Source organism: Rhincodon typus, chromosome 19 (assembly GCF_021869965.1).
Source record: "Rhincodon typus isolate 14 chromosome 19, sRhiTyp1.1, whole genome shotgun sequence".
NCBI lineage: Eukaryota > Metazoa > Chordata > Chondrichthyes > Orectolobiformes > Rhincodontidae > Rhincodon > Rhincodon typus.
The window spans coordinates 55,715,641-55,732,294 of NC_063350.1; the positions used below are offsets into that span (position 1 = coordinate 55,715,641).

Here is a 16,654-nt window from a genome sequence, read left to right on the forward strand (position 1 = left end):
CTTTGTTCTTTGTTCTTTGTTCTTTGTTCTTTGTTCTTTGTTCTTTGACACGGGGAGAATGTGCAAACTCCACACTGACAGTCACCCAAGGATGGAACCACACCTGGGTGCCTGGTACAGTAAGGCATGTAAGAATCTCCTTACGTTTCCCAGAGTCCTCAACTGTTCCTCATATGACAAACCCTTCATCCCCTAGATCATTCTTGTAACTCTCTGGATCCCCTCCAACACCAGTACATCCTTCCTTAGATATGGTGCCCAAAACTGCTCTCAGTATTCCCAATGTGGTCTGACAGCTTCGGTGGTATCCCGTTCTCTTGTATTCTAGACCTCTTGAAATGAATACTAACATTTCATTTGCTTCCTACCTGCCGTCTGAACCTGCATGTTAACCATTAGAGAATCCTGAACTAGGACTCCCAAGTTCTTTTGCGCTTCAGGTTTCCAAAACCTTTCCCCATTTGGAAAATAGTCTGTGCCTCTATTTCTACCAAAGTGCATAAGATCACATTTTCCCACATTGTATTCCATTTACCACTTCTTTCCCCACTCTACTAGCCTGTTCATGTCCTTCTGCAGCCTCCCAGCTTCTTCAATACTATTTGTCCCTCCACCTTTCTTTGTGTCATTTGCAAACTTAGCAACAATGCCCTCAGTTCCTTCGTCTAGATTGTTAATGTATAGCTTGAATATTTGTGATCCTACCATGCACTCCTACGGAACGCCACTAGTCACCAGCTGCCATCCTGAATAAGTCCCCCTTTATCCCCACTCTCTGCCTCTGCCAGTCAGCCAATGCTCTATCCATGCCAGTATCTTTCCCCTATCACCATGGGCTCTTATTTTGCAGCCTCCTGTCTAGCACCTTTTCAAAGGTCTTCTGGAAAACCAAATAGATCACCTCCACTGGTTCTCCTTTAACTTGCTTGTTAGCTCCTCAAAGAATTCTAACAGATTTGTCAGGCATGACATCCCCTTGATGAAGCTGTGCTGACTGAGCCCTATTTTAGCATGCACTTCCAAGTCCACAGCAATCTCATCCTTGATAATGGGTCTTAAAAATGTATCAATGACTGAGGTCAGGTTAATTGACCTACATTTTCCTGTCTTCTACGTCCCTCCCTCCTTAAACAGGGGTATTACATTAGCCTTTTCCAGTCCTCTGGGACTCTGCCTGACTCCAATGATTCCTGAAAGACCACCAGCAATGCCTCTACAATCTCCTCATCTATCTCCTTCGGAACTCTGGTGTGTAGTTCATCTTGTCTGGGTGATTTATCGACCACAGACTTTTCAGCTTCCCCAGCACCTTCTCCTGAGTGATGGCCATTGCACTCCCCCCACCCCAAACTCTCGAAGTACTGATGTGTTACTGGTGTCTTCCACCATGAAGACTGATGCAAAGTACCCATCCAGTTAGAATCACAGAATGCCAACAATGCAGAAGGATGCTATTCAGCCCATCGAGTCGCACCAATCTGTCAAATCCTCCCAACCAGACCCAGCACCCTACCGTATCCCCATAACCCCATGTGGTTAATCCACTTAGCATGCACAACCCTGAACACTAGGGACTATTTTTTAGCATGGCCAATCCACCTAATCTGCACAACTTTGGACTGAGAGGGGCAACTGGAGGGCCCTGAGGTAACCCACGCAGACACGGGGAGAATGTGCAAACTCCACACAGACAGTCACCCGAGCCTGGAATCGAACTCTGGTCCCTGGCGCTGTGAGGGAGCAGTGCTAACCACTGAGCTATGTGCCAGTTCCTTCAACTTTTCCTTATACAGTTATTGAGTTATATAGCACAGAAACAGACCCTTCAGTTCCCAACTAAAGTAGTCCCACCTGCTTGTGCTTGGTCCATATCCCTTCAAACATTTCCTATTCATCTACTTATCTAAATGTCTTTTAAACTTTGTAACTCTACGCACATCCACCATAACCACTGGAAGTTCATTCTCCACATGAACCATTCTGTATTTATAAAAAAGTTGCCCCTCATGTCTCTTTAAATCTTTCACCTCTCACCTCAAAAATATGTCCCCTAGTCTTGAAATCCCCTACCCGAGGGAAAAGGCACCTGTCAATAACCTTATCTGCACCCGTCATGATTTTATAAACCTCCTATAAGGTCACCCCTTAACCTCCTATGCTCCAGTGAAAGAAGTCCCAGCCTATCCAGCCCCTCTTTATAACTCAAACCCTCCGTTTCTGGCAACATCCTGGTAAATCTTTTGAGCCCTCTCCTGTTTATTAATATACTTCCTATAAGAGGAATTCCCTGTTACTGCTTCTCTAGCCTCATCGTCCAGTAGTCCAACATCCACTTTTGACTCTTTTAGATATCTAAATAAGTTCTTGCCATTTTCTTCTATATTACTAATTAGCCTACTCTCCTATTTCATCTTGTACCCCTCCTTGTTGCTTCTTTGGTTGTCCTCTGCTGATTTTAAAGGCTTCCCAATCCTCTGGCTTCCCACTGATCTTCACCACATTGTATGCTTTCTTTTTTGCTTTTATGCTGTCCCTGACTTCCTTTATCAGTCATGATGGCCTTATCCTCCCCTCAATATGTTTCTTCTTCCTTGGGATGAATGTTTGCTGTGCCCCCTGAATTACCCCCAGAAACTCCTACCATTGCTACTCCACTGTCTTCCCTACAGTAATTATAACCTTTTTGAGGTTCTTCTTGATTTGGTGCCTAGGTCCGCGTATTGGCTATGCGTAGCCTCTATCCTTGCCCTGCCTATATTGTTTTATTTACATGGACCCACATCCTATTCCTCCCCAGGTCTGAAGAAACGTCCAAAACAAGCAACCCATCCTGTGGATGCACTTTCTTTGCTGCTGTCGGTCGATCCCCTTCACTCTGCTGTCCCTGACTGTCACTGCATTCTCTCCCCACCATGGACTCTGTTCACATGCAGCTCGCTTCCCCCACCCTGACACACTGCAGTGTCTGCAGCTTGGCCTCCATCTCCAAACACTGAACTGAAACTCCTCGAGCCATAAACACAGCAGAGGTGTTTGCCCGGGATTATACTGGCATCCAGGAGCTTTCATGTGCATCAGCTGTTGATGTACGTCCTGTGTCCAACCATTGAGTCATACAGCATGGAAACAGGCCCTTTGGTCCAATCAGTCCGTGTCGACCGTAACCCCAAACTAAACTAGTCCCACATGTCTGCTCCTGACCCGTATCCTTCCACAAACCTTTCCTATTCATGTACTTATCCAAATGTCTTTTAAATGTTATAATTGTACCCACATCCACCACTTCTTCAGGAAGTTCATTCCAAATGCAAACCACCCTCGGTGTTTAAGAAAAAAAAAATTGTCCATCATATCTTTCATTAACTACTTAACTTCTTTTGCTCAATTAAATATATATTTTAACCTTACCATCAATACCTATAGTATTTTAATTCTTAGGAAAGGATGTATCTTTAAATACCTACCAGCTTCTTCCCCTGTTGTGGGGTAAACGCTAAATTTTGGACAGTGACAAAAGTTAGAAAAAGCATAAACAAGGGGGCACCTCCTTCCCCAAATCCCCTACTCCCTAAACTCCTAGCGCTCCATTCAAAGCCACAATCAACTGCTCCTTCAGTGGAGACCTCGTAAAATCCTCTCCCGCATTAGGAGATGGAGAATTGAAACGGCAGATTTCAGTTCAATATTAACACTTTCTCTCTCTCTAAGGATCTGCTGAGTATTTCCATAACTTTGTTTTTTACTATGTTTAGTGAGGTCTGGGACTAAATAATTAAACTTTGTTCTTTAATTTTTTCAGACTGTGGTCTGATCTCCAGAAGTTCTGCTGTTCTGAAGGAAAATGCAACTTCCATGACAATAAAGACAAGGACTGTCAGTTGAGGGTGAGTAGTGTTTTGCATGTTCACCCGGTCACAATAGATTATTTCAGCATCTGGGCTTCCCTCTGCTCCTTGAGTTTTAAAGAATCATAACACCAGAAACATGAGAAGGAAGTGGAGTTCATTGATGCATTCAAGGTTGTTCCAGTGATCAGTAAGATTACAGCTGATCTTTACATTAGCTTCATCACCTTGCCATGTCCACCCTCTCTTACAGACAAAATAAAACTTATCAATCTCAGTCTTGAACAAATACAATGACTGAACAATCTTCTTTGGTAGAGAGTTACAAACATCTATAACTTCCTGAAGAAATTTCTCCTCCCTAAGGGCATTGTAGGTCTACCTACAGCACATAGACTTCAGTGGTTCAAGGAGGCAGCTCTCCATCACGTTCTCAAGGGTGACTAGGGTCGGGTAATAAATCCAGCCAACAACATCTTGCAAACAAAACAAAACCTCTGGAATCAAGAAAAGTGAGATGTTTTCATTAGGGAGGGAATTCTAGGCTTTTGACTTAGCCACCCTGGAGGAATGGTGATACATTTCCAAATAGGATGGTGAGTGGCTTGGAGAAGAACTTGCAGGTAGGGGTGTTCCCCATATAGCTGCTGAGCTTGTACTTCTAGATGGAAGCGCTTGTGGATCTGGAAGGTGCTGTCTAAGGAGTTTTGATGAGTTTCTGCAGTGCACCTTGTAGATAGTACACACTGCTCCTGACCATCGATGGGGGAGGGAGTGGATGCTTGTGGATATGGTGCCAGTCAAGCAGGCTGCTTTGTCCTGGATGATGTCAAGCTTCCTGAGCGTTGTTGGAGCTGCACCCATCCAGGGCAGGTGGGGGAGTATTCCATCACATTCCTGACGTGTGTCTTGCAGATGGTGGACAGACTTTGGGAGTCAGGAGGTAAATTACTCACCATGGTATTCCTAACCTCTGACCTGCTCTCGTAGTTACTGTATTAATGTGGCAAGCGCTGTTCTGTTCCTGATATAGTTGAAGTTGCTATCTTCTCATGACACCACCTCCCACAGCGCTCCCCCCCTCAAAAAAAACAAGGAACATTATAATATTTCTTGATTTGTTCCTGTCAAATTAGGAAAGTTCACATTTTTACAGATCTGCCCAATCCCTTTAACCAATCTGTTTCTCTCTCCAGCTTCTTTGTGTCTTCCTCACAGGTTACATTATTTATTCTTTTGTGGGATTTGGGCATTGTTGGCAAGGCCAGCATTTGTTGACCATCCCTATTTACCCTTGAACTGAGTTGACATTTCAGAGGGTATATGAGTCAATCACATTCCTCAGTCTGGAGTGACATGTAGGCTGGACTGAGTAAAGACAACTGATTTCTTTTCATTAGTGAACTTGATTGGTTTTTGTGACAATCGATCAGGGATTTTAGCTATGAAGAAAAGTTGGATTGACTGGTTTGTTTTCACTGGAATGCAGGAGGTTGAGGCGTGACCTGATAGAAGTTGATAAGATTGTGGATGGCATGGTTAGAGTGGAAAGTATGAGGCTTTTTCCCAGGGTGGAAGGGTCACTTACGAGGGGACACTGACACCCTGGGGAGTGGTGGTGGTGGTAAGTTTTTCACACAAAGGGTGGTAAGTGCCTGGAACCCTGGATCCAGTTGCTGGAGATTAGCAGGTATTTTGAAGTGGTAAACCAGAAAAGAAGCGAATATTGGAATGTAGTCTTACTGGCATGGGGTGGTTTTTTTTTTGTTTATGTTAACTGCAATGCAGTGATTTCTAAATTTCTTTTCAGGTTAAAGATGTGTCACGCATCGTGTGGTACTCTGGTCTGAACGTGTACAATTTGTATGCTGATTGTGTTGGAGGTGTGCCTGGTGAGATTCAGTAAGTAATACGTGGTGAGAGTTAGGACTCAAGCAGGGTGTTACCAGCCGAAAGATTTGGCTATGGCTGATGGTTGGGGGTGGGAGAGGGAAGGTGACTTTAATAGAACGTTCAATCAGGGTGTAGGTAAGATCAGAGAATGTTTGAGCCATGCCTCTATCAGCCTGCAAACTGACACCTTGTGGGAAGACCTTTCTTCTCCTTGACCTTCCCACCTTCAAAACCCTGACTCTTCATTGGAACTGTAGAAAAGATCGATAGAGGTGACCCGCTGTAATGAGTGTTTTCAGTGTTTTGTGTTGTGTGCCCGTCATAAGTCAGCTGGCCAATAAACAGGAACCAGACACTGCTTGCTGAAAGTAAATAACCTCGCATTAAAATAAACCGGGCTCAGGGAAGGGATAGTAGGAACTGCAGATGCTGGAGAATCTGAGATAACAAGGTGTAGAGCTGGATGAACACAGCAGGCCAAGCAGCATCAGAGGAGCAGGAAGGCTGATGTTTTGGGCCTAGACCATTCTTCAGAAAATGGGCAGGGCAGCAAATTGCTGACACTGTGGAGCATGTGTGCTATTCCCTGTGAATACAGAGACCCTGTGCGTTGTTGCATCATGGACAAAACCTGCACTGCACATGTGCACTGAGCATTGACACAGGAATCAGATGAGGGTCGGAAAGGAGGTGTGTGCAATCTGTTCTCCCACTTTTTCCACCACTACCACCATTCATTCAAAACCCCCTTGCTGCTTATGGCCACGCCGATTAATGTATTTGCATATAGTCATGACGAATAGTGTGCATGCTTCAGTGTGAGCATACGCAGCCGTTTGGCTGTTTTCTGTGTATGTGACCAACACTAGAACGAGGTAGAGCACCACGTCTGTGTATAAACCCACACAAGCCCTTGCTAAAGGGCTTTACTCTGCAACAGGGAGACGTTGGAGCAATGTAAAGTACAACTCTGCCAGAAAGTGAAAGGCAATAAATATCCAGTAGGGTAAAAGCAAAATATTGTGGATGCTGGAAATCTGAAACAACCAAACCACTGGAGAAACTCGGCAGGTCTGACCGTGTCTGTGAACAGAAGAGTCATACAGGACTCTGTGGAGACAGAAACAGAGTTATCAGACCTGCTGAGTTTCTCCAGCGTTCTGTGTTCATATCATACATCCAGTACCTCAGTTTAAAGTGGTATGAGACCATCATTGGAGGCAAACAGGGACGTGTCTGAGTCAGAATACATGTTTAATGGGGATGGGACAGCAATCAGTGCAATACAGGACAAATGTGAGTGTGTATACATCTTAAACACTATATTAGAACCAACGTCAAACGGATTCAAAGATAACAAGGTGTAGAGCTGGATGAACACAGCAGGCCAAGCAGCATCGGAGGAGCAGGAAAGCTGACATTTCGGGTCCTCTGATGCTGCTTGGCCTGCTGTGTTCATCCAGCTGTACACCTTGTTATCTCGGATTCTCCAGCATCGGCAGTTCCTACTATCTCTGTAACAATCAAACTGAGTCATTCGCTTTTGACTTGGAGCACAAAACTCCAACAAAGATTCACACCCTGCAGTTAGATAAAGGCAAGCAGTTGGCTCTCGGTGCCATCTTGAATGTGTTGGGAACACCCTGTTAGTAGTTAAACCTGAGGCAGGAGTTAATTTAAAAGATGTAAATATCAGTCTCCAAGTTCAACTTAAATTATCCAAATTTAAAATAGTTTCCCAGAATGAACTCTTGTTCACATTTTGCAGTCCCTTATTTTATAATAGGACTTTTTTTTTTACACAAGTAGCAGGGTAATGTAAGATATACTTTATATGTGTCATTATTTAGTGAAACACTCATTATATCCCAGCACTTTTCTTTCAAATTTTCTCATTTTTTTAATCATTAATTTTTAAGTTGCCACTTTCTTTTGTGTTAACTTTTCTTCTTTCACTTTTTACTTCAAGTGACAAACTCCTGCTAATCCTTCAGTTCCTATCCCACTGGAAGGGTGTTCCTGGGACACTTCCTGACCGGGGGAAGTTGGAAATAGGAGTATATACAGGAGGATTTGCCCTTCGAGTCCTGTTTTGCCATCAGGCCACTGGATGATTGACCCCTCGATCCAGTTGACCTGTCTTTGTTCCATATCCCTGGATGCCCTTGGCTTAAGTCAAACTGGCATGGACTGCATTGGGCTGAATGACCAGCTTACACTGTATGTTCCAATGACGTTTACAGAATAACAATGTATCAGCCTCAGTTTTGGGGGGGGAGAAAAACTTGATTTCCCCACCCCCCAGCATTTCCACCCTCTGTAAAGAGTGAATTCTCCCTAGGCATTGAGGATACTGTCAGTATCCTGATTGTCACACAATACAGTGTGAGCAGGTGTGTAAGGGAGAGGATAGAGAATCACTCAGGGTGGTGGCAACATTGCATCCTTTCAGAAGGTAGTGGGTTTAAATCTCAGCCCAGAAACACTGGCATTCTGTCCAGTATGTATCTCTCAAGCGGTGTTATTAATCACATTTTCTATTTGCTGTGTGTATCATGGTAGCCATGTTTCGTACATTAAAATGTTCACTATATTTCATAAATATTTTAATGCCTGCAAAGCACTTTCGTGCTTCCTGAAGTTGTGAAAGGGGCTACATAAATGCATTTAAATTGTTGGAAAAGCTCTGCAGGAGTGGCAGCATCTGTGGAGAGAAATCAGTTAATGTTACGGATCGAGTGACCCTTTCTCAGAAGTCCTGCTGAGCTTTTCCAGCATTTTGTTTTTCTTTCAGATTTACAGCATCTGCAGTTCTTTCCATTTTTATTTAAATTTTTTTAGAAATATACTATTTTTAGTACTCACCCCTCAGCTAGTATTGAGAGCTTCTTTACCTTTAGCTTCACATGGAAGTGGGAGGAATCTATAGGGAGGATTCCCACAATTGCAAAGCAGGGGAGATTAGAACAATTAGAACAATTTATGGAAATAATCTTTATTCTCTGTGGATCTCGGAGTATTAGAAACCCTCAGATAATGTGTCTCAAAAGACAGTTTCTCCCAGTGGGGGACAAAACATCTTTTCAAAAAAAACTTGAAAGATCTGCAGATGCTGGAAATCAAAAACAAAAACAGAATTTGCTGGAAAATCTCAGTTGGAGAGAAATCAGAGTTAATGTTTCGGGTCCAATTCCGAAGAAGGGTCACTGAACCCGAAATGTTAACTCTGATTTCTCTCCACAGATGCTGGCAGTCCTGCTGAGCTTTTCCAGCAATTTCTGTTTTTCTTTGGTAAAAATATCTATCTTAGAGCTTTTCAGATAAAACTTTACTGTAAATATTGGATATTCTATTGCTAGATATCCTTAAATATTCTTAAATGCTGTTAAATATTCTTGACTAGTCATAAATAACACCAACATAGATTCTTAGAGATTTGAATTATATTTTTTACTTAAAGTATATAGCTTAATTTCAAAATAACTTGTCAAGTTAATATATTCTCATTTAAGTTGCTGTATTACAACTGAAATGAACCCTATTCTGAAGTGGGGAACTGTATCTTCTCAAGAGAAATCCCACACTCTTAAAATATCTAGGATGCTTATAGCATAGATAAGGCTTATAAAATTTAGCAGGCTATTTGGAGGAAGGTAACATTCTTGGGTCACTTCTTGCCCTGTAAGATGATACTGAAACCTGAAGACTCATGTGCAAGTGTTTGTGAGATGGACTGACTGGATTGAACAGAATGGACAGAAGTTATCAGGGAAATACTCCTGATCTAAGTTAGTTCCAAATGAGTACTAAAAGCTATAAATCCCTTTAAAGAACCAAGCTTTAAACCAACAAGTGATCTGCCCTTTCATCTTTCACAGATTTGATGGGAATCGCAAGCAGCTGGTCATCAGTGACTTGGGAAACTTGTTCCCCAAAAATGAAATGAGTCTGTGGTGGCAGAAGGTAAACTCCATTCATCCTTTGCTGAAGGTGGTGGCCAGATTTATAATTTGGCAACAATCTGCATTTTTATATCGCTATTTTAAGATAGAACATTCAAGCCTGGAGTGTAATCGGACAATAAAATGTGAAACCAAGCCACAACCAAGTTGTGATCCAAAACTCCGTTAAAGTAGATTTTAAAGGACTTCTTTGAGGTGGGTAAGTGCGACCACTGAACTGGTGCAGCTGCCAATGTTGGAGCAAAGATGTGGGGTGGTGAATAAGAGTCGCTGCTGTTTGTTCATGTTGTAGCGGTGAATCTGGGGATACTTTTGTGAAATTGGTCTTTGGGAGAAAGGCCCTGTTCAGACAACAATCCCTGTAAATGGAGACTGTTGTAGCACCTTGTACAGAGAAAAGAATGGGCTCCCACTGGGTTCACTTGTCAGGAATGCAAAGTTTGCCTTGGTTTAGTTGGGAAGGATTGAACAGAAACACAGGAATTTGAATAAAAAGACCCTAGCAGTGCTGGTTGAGGAGGGAAGAAGGTGCTCTAGCACTGGCTGTTTACGGGGTGGGGGTTAGGGGTGCCACCTCTGCTGGCTGAGAGTGAGCTGGATGGGATGCTAATGCTGCCAGGGGGCAGCAGTTGGCATGCAAGACAGCATCAGGCTGTGCACTGCATTTGATTGGTGAAGATAATCTGAGGTCTTGTGCAAAGATTCTATCAGTTGAATTAAAGAAAGTAGAATGGAGGATGGGACTGAAATCAGATCTCAGTCAAAACCTCAGGAAAAAGTAGGTGATTGGCTGTGGCTAATAGAACCAGTGCAGGCGCGATGGGCTGAATGGCCTCCTTCTGCACCTTAACATTTCCATGATATATGTCAATGAGATTACCCCTCTTCCTTCTAATGCGGATTTCTCTGTCCAGTCTCCAAGTGTTCACCTTCTGTATGTCTTCCCCAGAAACTGCAAGATGTACATCAGAGCCACAGAAATGTTCGGCTTGACCCCCCATGCACCAACACCACTGCCTGCAGCAACTACCTAAATGACCCGGAGGTGCGGAAGGCTCTGCATATTCCTGCCTTTGTGCAGAAATGGGAGATGTGCAGGTAACATCCAGCCTCTGAATTAGAATGCAAATCTATGTGATCAATATGAGACTGAGATTGTCAATTTCTTTTTTTTAAATCCTGTCCGTGCTTTATTTTGACATAGTCATAGAGGTATACAGCATGGAAAGAGACCCTTTGGTCCAACTCGTCCATGTCAACCAGATATCCTATATAAATCTAGTCCCATTTGCCAGCACATGGCCCGTATCCCTCTAAACCCTTCCTATTCATATACCCATCCAGATGCCTTTTAAATGTCGTAATCATACCAGCCCCCACCACTTTCTCTGGCAGCTCGTTCCATAAATGCATCACCCTCTGCATGAAAAAGATATCCCTTGGGTTCTTTTTAAATCTTTCCCCCTAACCTTAAAACTATGCCCTCTAGTTTTGGACTATCCCACCCCAGGGAAAAGACCTTGTCTATTTAGCCTATCTATGCCCCTCATGATTTGATAAACCTGTATAAGGTCACCTATCAGCCTCCGATGCTCCAGGAAAAATAGCCCCAGCCTATTCAGCCTCTCCCTGTGCTCAAATCCTCCAACCCTGGCAACGTCTTTGTAAATCTTTTCTGAACCCTTTCTAGTTTCACGAAGGAGACCAGAATTGCACACTGCTTCGGCCACTTTTGGAGAATTGTGTCCTGTACTGCCGCAGCATGACCTCCCAACTCCTATGCTCAATGCACTGACAATAAAGGCAAGCATACCAAACACCACCTTCACTATCCTATCTACATGCGACTCCACTTTCAAAGACTTATGAACCTGCACTCCAAGGTCTCTTTGTTCAGAAAAAACTCCACAGAACCTTACCACGAAGTGTATAAGTCCTGCGCCGATTTGCCTTTCCAAAATGCAGCACCTCACGTTTATCGAAATTAAACTCCATCTGCAACCCCTTGGCCCATCTGATCAAGATCCCATTGTACTGAGATAACCTTCTTCACTGTCCACTACACCACATGAGATGTGTGTCCTTGCTTTGGGGTGGGTTCCAATCAGATGTGTCCCTTTTTGGTGGCGATCAATTTGTTTCAAGCTACCTAAAAGTGAGCAATGTGCCACAAGTATTAGACTATTTGCATCTGGTGTTTGATGTGATCTACAAGCAAATAATTAGAAAATGGTATCATTTATCACAAGCTGCTTCATCAATGCCCTTCTCTCCATTATATGGTCAGAAGTGGGGATGTTCGCTGATGATTGCACAATGTTCAGCACCATTTGCAACTCCTCACATACTGAAGCAGTCCTTGTTCACATGCAACAAGGTCTGTTGAATATTCAGGCTTGGGCTGACGAGTGGCAAGTAACATTCGCGCCACACAAATGTTAAGCAATGACCATCACCAATAAGAGACAATCTAACCACTGCCCCTTGACATTCAGTGGTGTTACCATCACTATATCCCCCATTATCAACATCCTGGTGGTTACCATTGACCAGAAACTCAACGGGACTCACCATATAAACACTGCCTACAAGGCATGTCAGAGTCTAGGAATACTGCAGCAAGTAACTCCCTAAAGCCTGTCTACCATCTACAAGGCACAAGTAGGGACAGTGATTGAATATTCCCCGCTTGCCTGGATGAACGCAGCTCCAACAACATTCAAGAAGCTTGACACCACCATACAAGTCAAAGCAGCTCACTTGATTGGCACCGCATCCACTCCCTCCACCACCGACGCTCAGTAGCAGCAGTGTGTACTACCTACAAGATACACCGCAGAAATTCACCGAAGATCCTCAGACAGCACCTACCAAACCCACAACCATTTCCGTTTAGAAGGACAGGACAGCAGATGCATGGGAACACCACCCCCTGCAAATTCACCTCCGAGCCACTCACCATCCTGACTTGGAAATATATTGCTGTTACTTCACAGTCCCTGGGTCAAAATCCTGGAATTCCGCCCCTAAGGGTATTTTGGTTCAAGCTACAACATATGGACTGCAGTACTTCAAGAAGGCAGCTCACCACCACCGTGGGATGGATAATACTGACCAGTGAGCAACGCCCATATCTCCCAAGAGAATTTTTTTTAAAAATACAAATATTGGGAGGTTATGCTTCAGTTATACAGGGTATCGGTGAGACCACATGTGGAGTACTGTGCACAATACTTATTTAAGAAAGGATGTAAATGTGTTGGGTGCACTTAGAGAAAGAAACTAGCCTAATACCTAGAATGGCCAGGTTGTCTGATGGGGAAGGGTTAGTCAGCCATGTTTGTATTCCTGGAGTTTAGAAGAGTAAGAGAGAACTTGACTGAAACATGTAAAGCCCTGAAGGGTCTTGACAGGGTAGATGTGGTGAGTCACTGTGTAAAAATCAGGATTTGCTCATTTAAAACCGACATTAGGTTAATTTTCTTTTCTCAAGAGTTCAGAGTCTTTGCAACTGTCTTCCTGAATGATAGTGGAAGCTTGAATCTTTGTTAAACTGAGGTAGATAGCTTCTTGGTAAGCTAGGGGCTGAAAGGTTATTGAGGATAGGTGGGAATGTGAAATCAAATTTACAATCAGATAAGCTGTGATCTTATTGAATGGCAGAACAGGCCTGAGGGGCTGAATGGCCTATTCCTGCTCCTTTGTTAGTATGTTGAATAATGTGCTTACAATGTGTCACTGATTTGTAACTGAGGTATAAATGGTGTTCACACTGTGGCTGGGATATGGCCATGTACGTAGATGGTATCCTCAGAGCCACATAATATAGGACATTATATGGCATCTTGTCTCTCCAGTCTTGAAGGTCCTGCCTCTTCACACTTCATTGTGAATCGACTTCAATTTTTTATTCTGTTGGACTTGACCTTTGTCGCTACACAATAGCTCATGTGTTTGGTAATGCAGGCAGATCTCTTTCTTGCAAGTCTGGAGTATTTGGCTTTGTGTGGTTACAGGTGCCAGTTTCAGCAAAAGCAAGCATCAGTCCCAGCTTTACTGTACAGCCCCACACGGGGTTACTGCTGAGCCCAGGGCAGTTAATGGGGGCATACACTGAGTCTATAATATCCATCATTCACTGGAACAGAATAGTTACCATGACATTTATCCAGATGTACAGCTGCTGTCGGGGTCCAGCTACCTTTCACCTTGGTGTTAGCATGTCTGAGGGATTTTATCAAATGCTTCTAAAACCATGAGATGTGCAGCATGATCCTTCATAAATAATTCTAGCATTTGCTGAGAACTTGCTCTACCTTTCTCAGGCTGTGAAAGGGCAGCCCCCCTCCTTGTCTTGATGCTATCAATGTTCTGTCATCAAGCTCATCCAATAGTTATTTCAAATGAACTGGCCTTCTTCCAACAATCGCACCCCTGCAACCCAGCAACATGACTCGTCCCTCCTAATGACTGCAAACGATTATTACTGCTATTCAGACTGAATTACAGTTTTCTGGAGCAGGATGTATAATGCTAATGGTTTGGCACTCGGAAACAAAGGAGCAGACCATTTAGCCCCTCCACCCTGTCATGCTGTTCAATGAGCTCCTGGTTGGTTTAGGACCTAACTCCGCCTATCCGCCTGTGCTCCTTGATCACAAAGATCCATCAATCTCCAATTTAAAATGAATATTTCATCAAATCCCTACAATGTGGAAACAGGCCCTTCGGCCCAACAAGTCCACACCAATCCTAAGAGCATTCCGCCCAGACCCATCTCCGCCACCCCCACCATAACCCACCTAATTCTCACGTCCCTGACTATGGGCAATTTAACATGGCCACTCCACCTACATCTTTGGACTGTGGGAGGAAACCGGAACACACGGAGGAAACTCATGCAGATCCAGCATTAATGGGGATTGTACAAGTATTTCTTGACTTCATACTTAAAACATTTGGCTCAAATCCTTAGACCATGGCCTAGACTCCCCAAAGAGCAGAGAATTTTCTCCATCTCTCCCTTTCTCTTATGTTCCTGTTCTCTGAATAACCTCAACCAAATTAACCTCTTAAACTGCGAACTCTAAGGGATACATTCCTAATTTGTGTAATCTCTCCTCAAAATAAAATATATCCTTGGCATTCAGGTATCATTCTGAAAGAACTAGGTTGTGCTCGCCTAATCTATCCTTCCTAACATGTGGTGCTCTCGGCACTGGACATGTGGCCTAACCAGGATTTTGTATGGCTGTAGTGTGATCTCTCTGCTGTTCTATTCTAGTCATCCAGAACCCGATACTGTCAGTTTTCAGCTGAGTGGATTAAGTTCAAATTATCTGTATTCTTTCTAAATTATGTGAATTTAAAAAATTTTCAACAAGTGTTTGACTGTTTCCCTTGGATTGCCTGCTTTATTGTGGGATTGAGATGGGGTGGGAGGAAGGCTTTTCCTGGTGGGGTGGGTTCTGCAGTCACAGGAAAGTCCTGGGGAACCTGGGGAAGGCTGTGACATTTGCAAGTATTGCCTCCTTTAGAACATGTGGATGACGGCTGGGTTACTTTTTAACATTTACTTTGATTTTCTTTTTTAAAACACCTGTTTAGCGCGGTAGTGAACCTGTTATATCGACGGCTGTACAGTGATATGAAGGATCAGTACCTGAAACTGCTGTCTGCTGGGGTAATTAAACATTCTTTCCATTCCACTGTTTAATTTTAAATTAGTGGCTGATTTTGAGGGATTGTGCATGTTCTAATCATATAGAACTGGTTTGGGACTGTGGGAATGTAAAACTTCATTGCATTGTTGCAACAGCATGGGGACTAGGAGCCGCAGTTGACCATTTGACCCCTTGAGTCTGCTCTACCGTTCCACTAGATCATGGCTGATTTCCCATGTCATTTTCCTGCACTATTCCCATATCCCCTGATCACTTTTTTAATATTTAGAAATCTATTGATTTCTCCCTTGAATATATCCAATGCCTGACCGTCCACAGCCTCTGGGGTGGAGAATCTCAGAGATTCACCACCCTCTGTGTTGTCGAGGAGAATACTGAGATACAGTCTATTAGACTAGACGGGATTGAGGTTCATAAGGAGGAGGTGTTAGCAATTCTGGAACGTGTGAAAATAGATAAGTTCCCTGGGCCGGATGGGATTTACCCTAGGATTCTCTGGGAAGCTAGAGAGGAGATTGCAGAGCCTTTGGCTTTGATCTTTGTCGTCACTGTCTACAGGAATAGTGCGAGAAGACTGGAGACTAGCAAATATTGTCCCCTTGTTCAAGAAGGGGAGTAGAGACAACCCTGGTAATTATAGACCAGTGAGCCTTACTTCGGTTGTGGGTAAAGTGTTGGAAAGGGTTATAAGAGATAGGATTTATAATCATCTAGAAAGGAATAATTTGATTAGGGATAGTCAACACGGTTTTGTGAAGGGTAGGTCGTGTCTCACGAACCTTATTGAGTTCTTTTGAGAAGGTGACCAAACAGGTGGATGAGGGTAAAGCGGTTGGTGTGGTGTATATGGATTTCAGTAAAGCGTTTGATAAGGTTCCCCATGGTAGGCTATTGCAGAAAATACAGAGGCATGGGATTGAGGGTGATTTAGCGGTTTGGATCAGAAATTGGCTAGCTGTAAGAAGACAGAGGGTGGTGGTTGATGGGAAATGTTCATTCTGGAGTTCAGTTACTAGTGGTGTACCTCAAGGATCTGTTTTGGGGCCACTGCTGTTTGACATTTTTATAATGAGGGTGTAAAAGGATGGGTTAGTAAATTTGTGGATGACACCAAAGTCAGTGGAGTTGTGGATAGTGTGGAAGGATGTTGCAGGTTACAGAGGGAATTAGATAAGCTGCAGAGCCGGGCTGAGAGGTGGCAAATGGAGTTTAATGCGGAAAAATGTGAGGTGATTCACTTTGGAAGGAGTAACAGGAATACAGAGTACTG

General features: G+C 43.5%; 1 protein-coding gene across 1 annotated transcript in view; it reads left to right on the top strand.

The window, feature by feature from the left end:
* LOC109938362 (lysosomal protective protein) overlaps positions 1–16,654 on the top strand; it is a 34,528-nt gene that overhangs the window by 6,315 nt on the left and 11,559 nt on the right. The window contains exons 3-7 of the mRNA XM_048608194.1: positions 3,800–3,884; positions 5,656–5,747; positions 9,617–9,701; positions 10,650–10,798; positions 15,308–15,383. Coding sequence (XP_048464151.1) covers positions 3,800–3,884; positions 5,656–5,747; positions 9,617–9,701; positions 10,650–10,798; positions 15,308–15,383 — 487 coding nt within the window. The remainder of the gene's footprint in view (positions 1–3,799; positions 3,885–5,655; positions 5,748–9,616; positions 9,702–10,649; positions 10,799–15,307; positions 15,384–16,654) is intronic.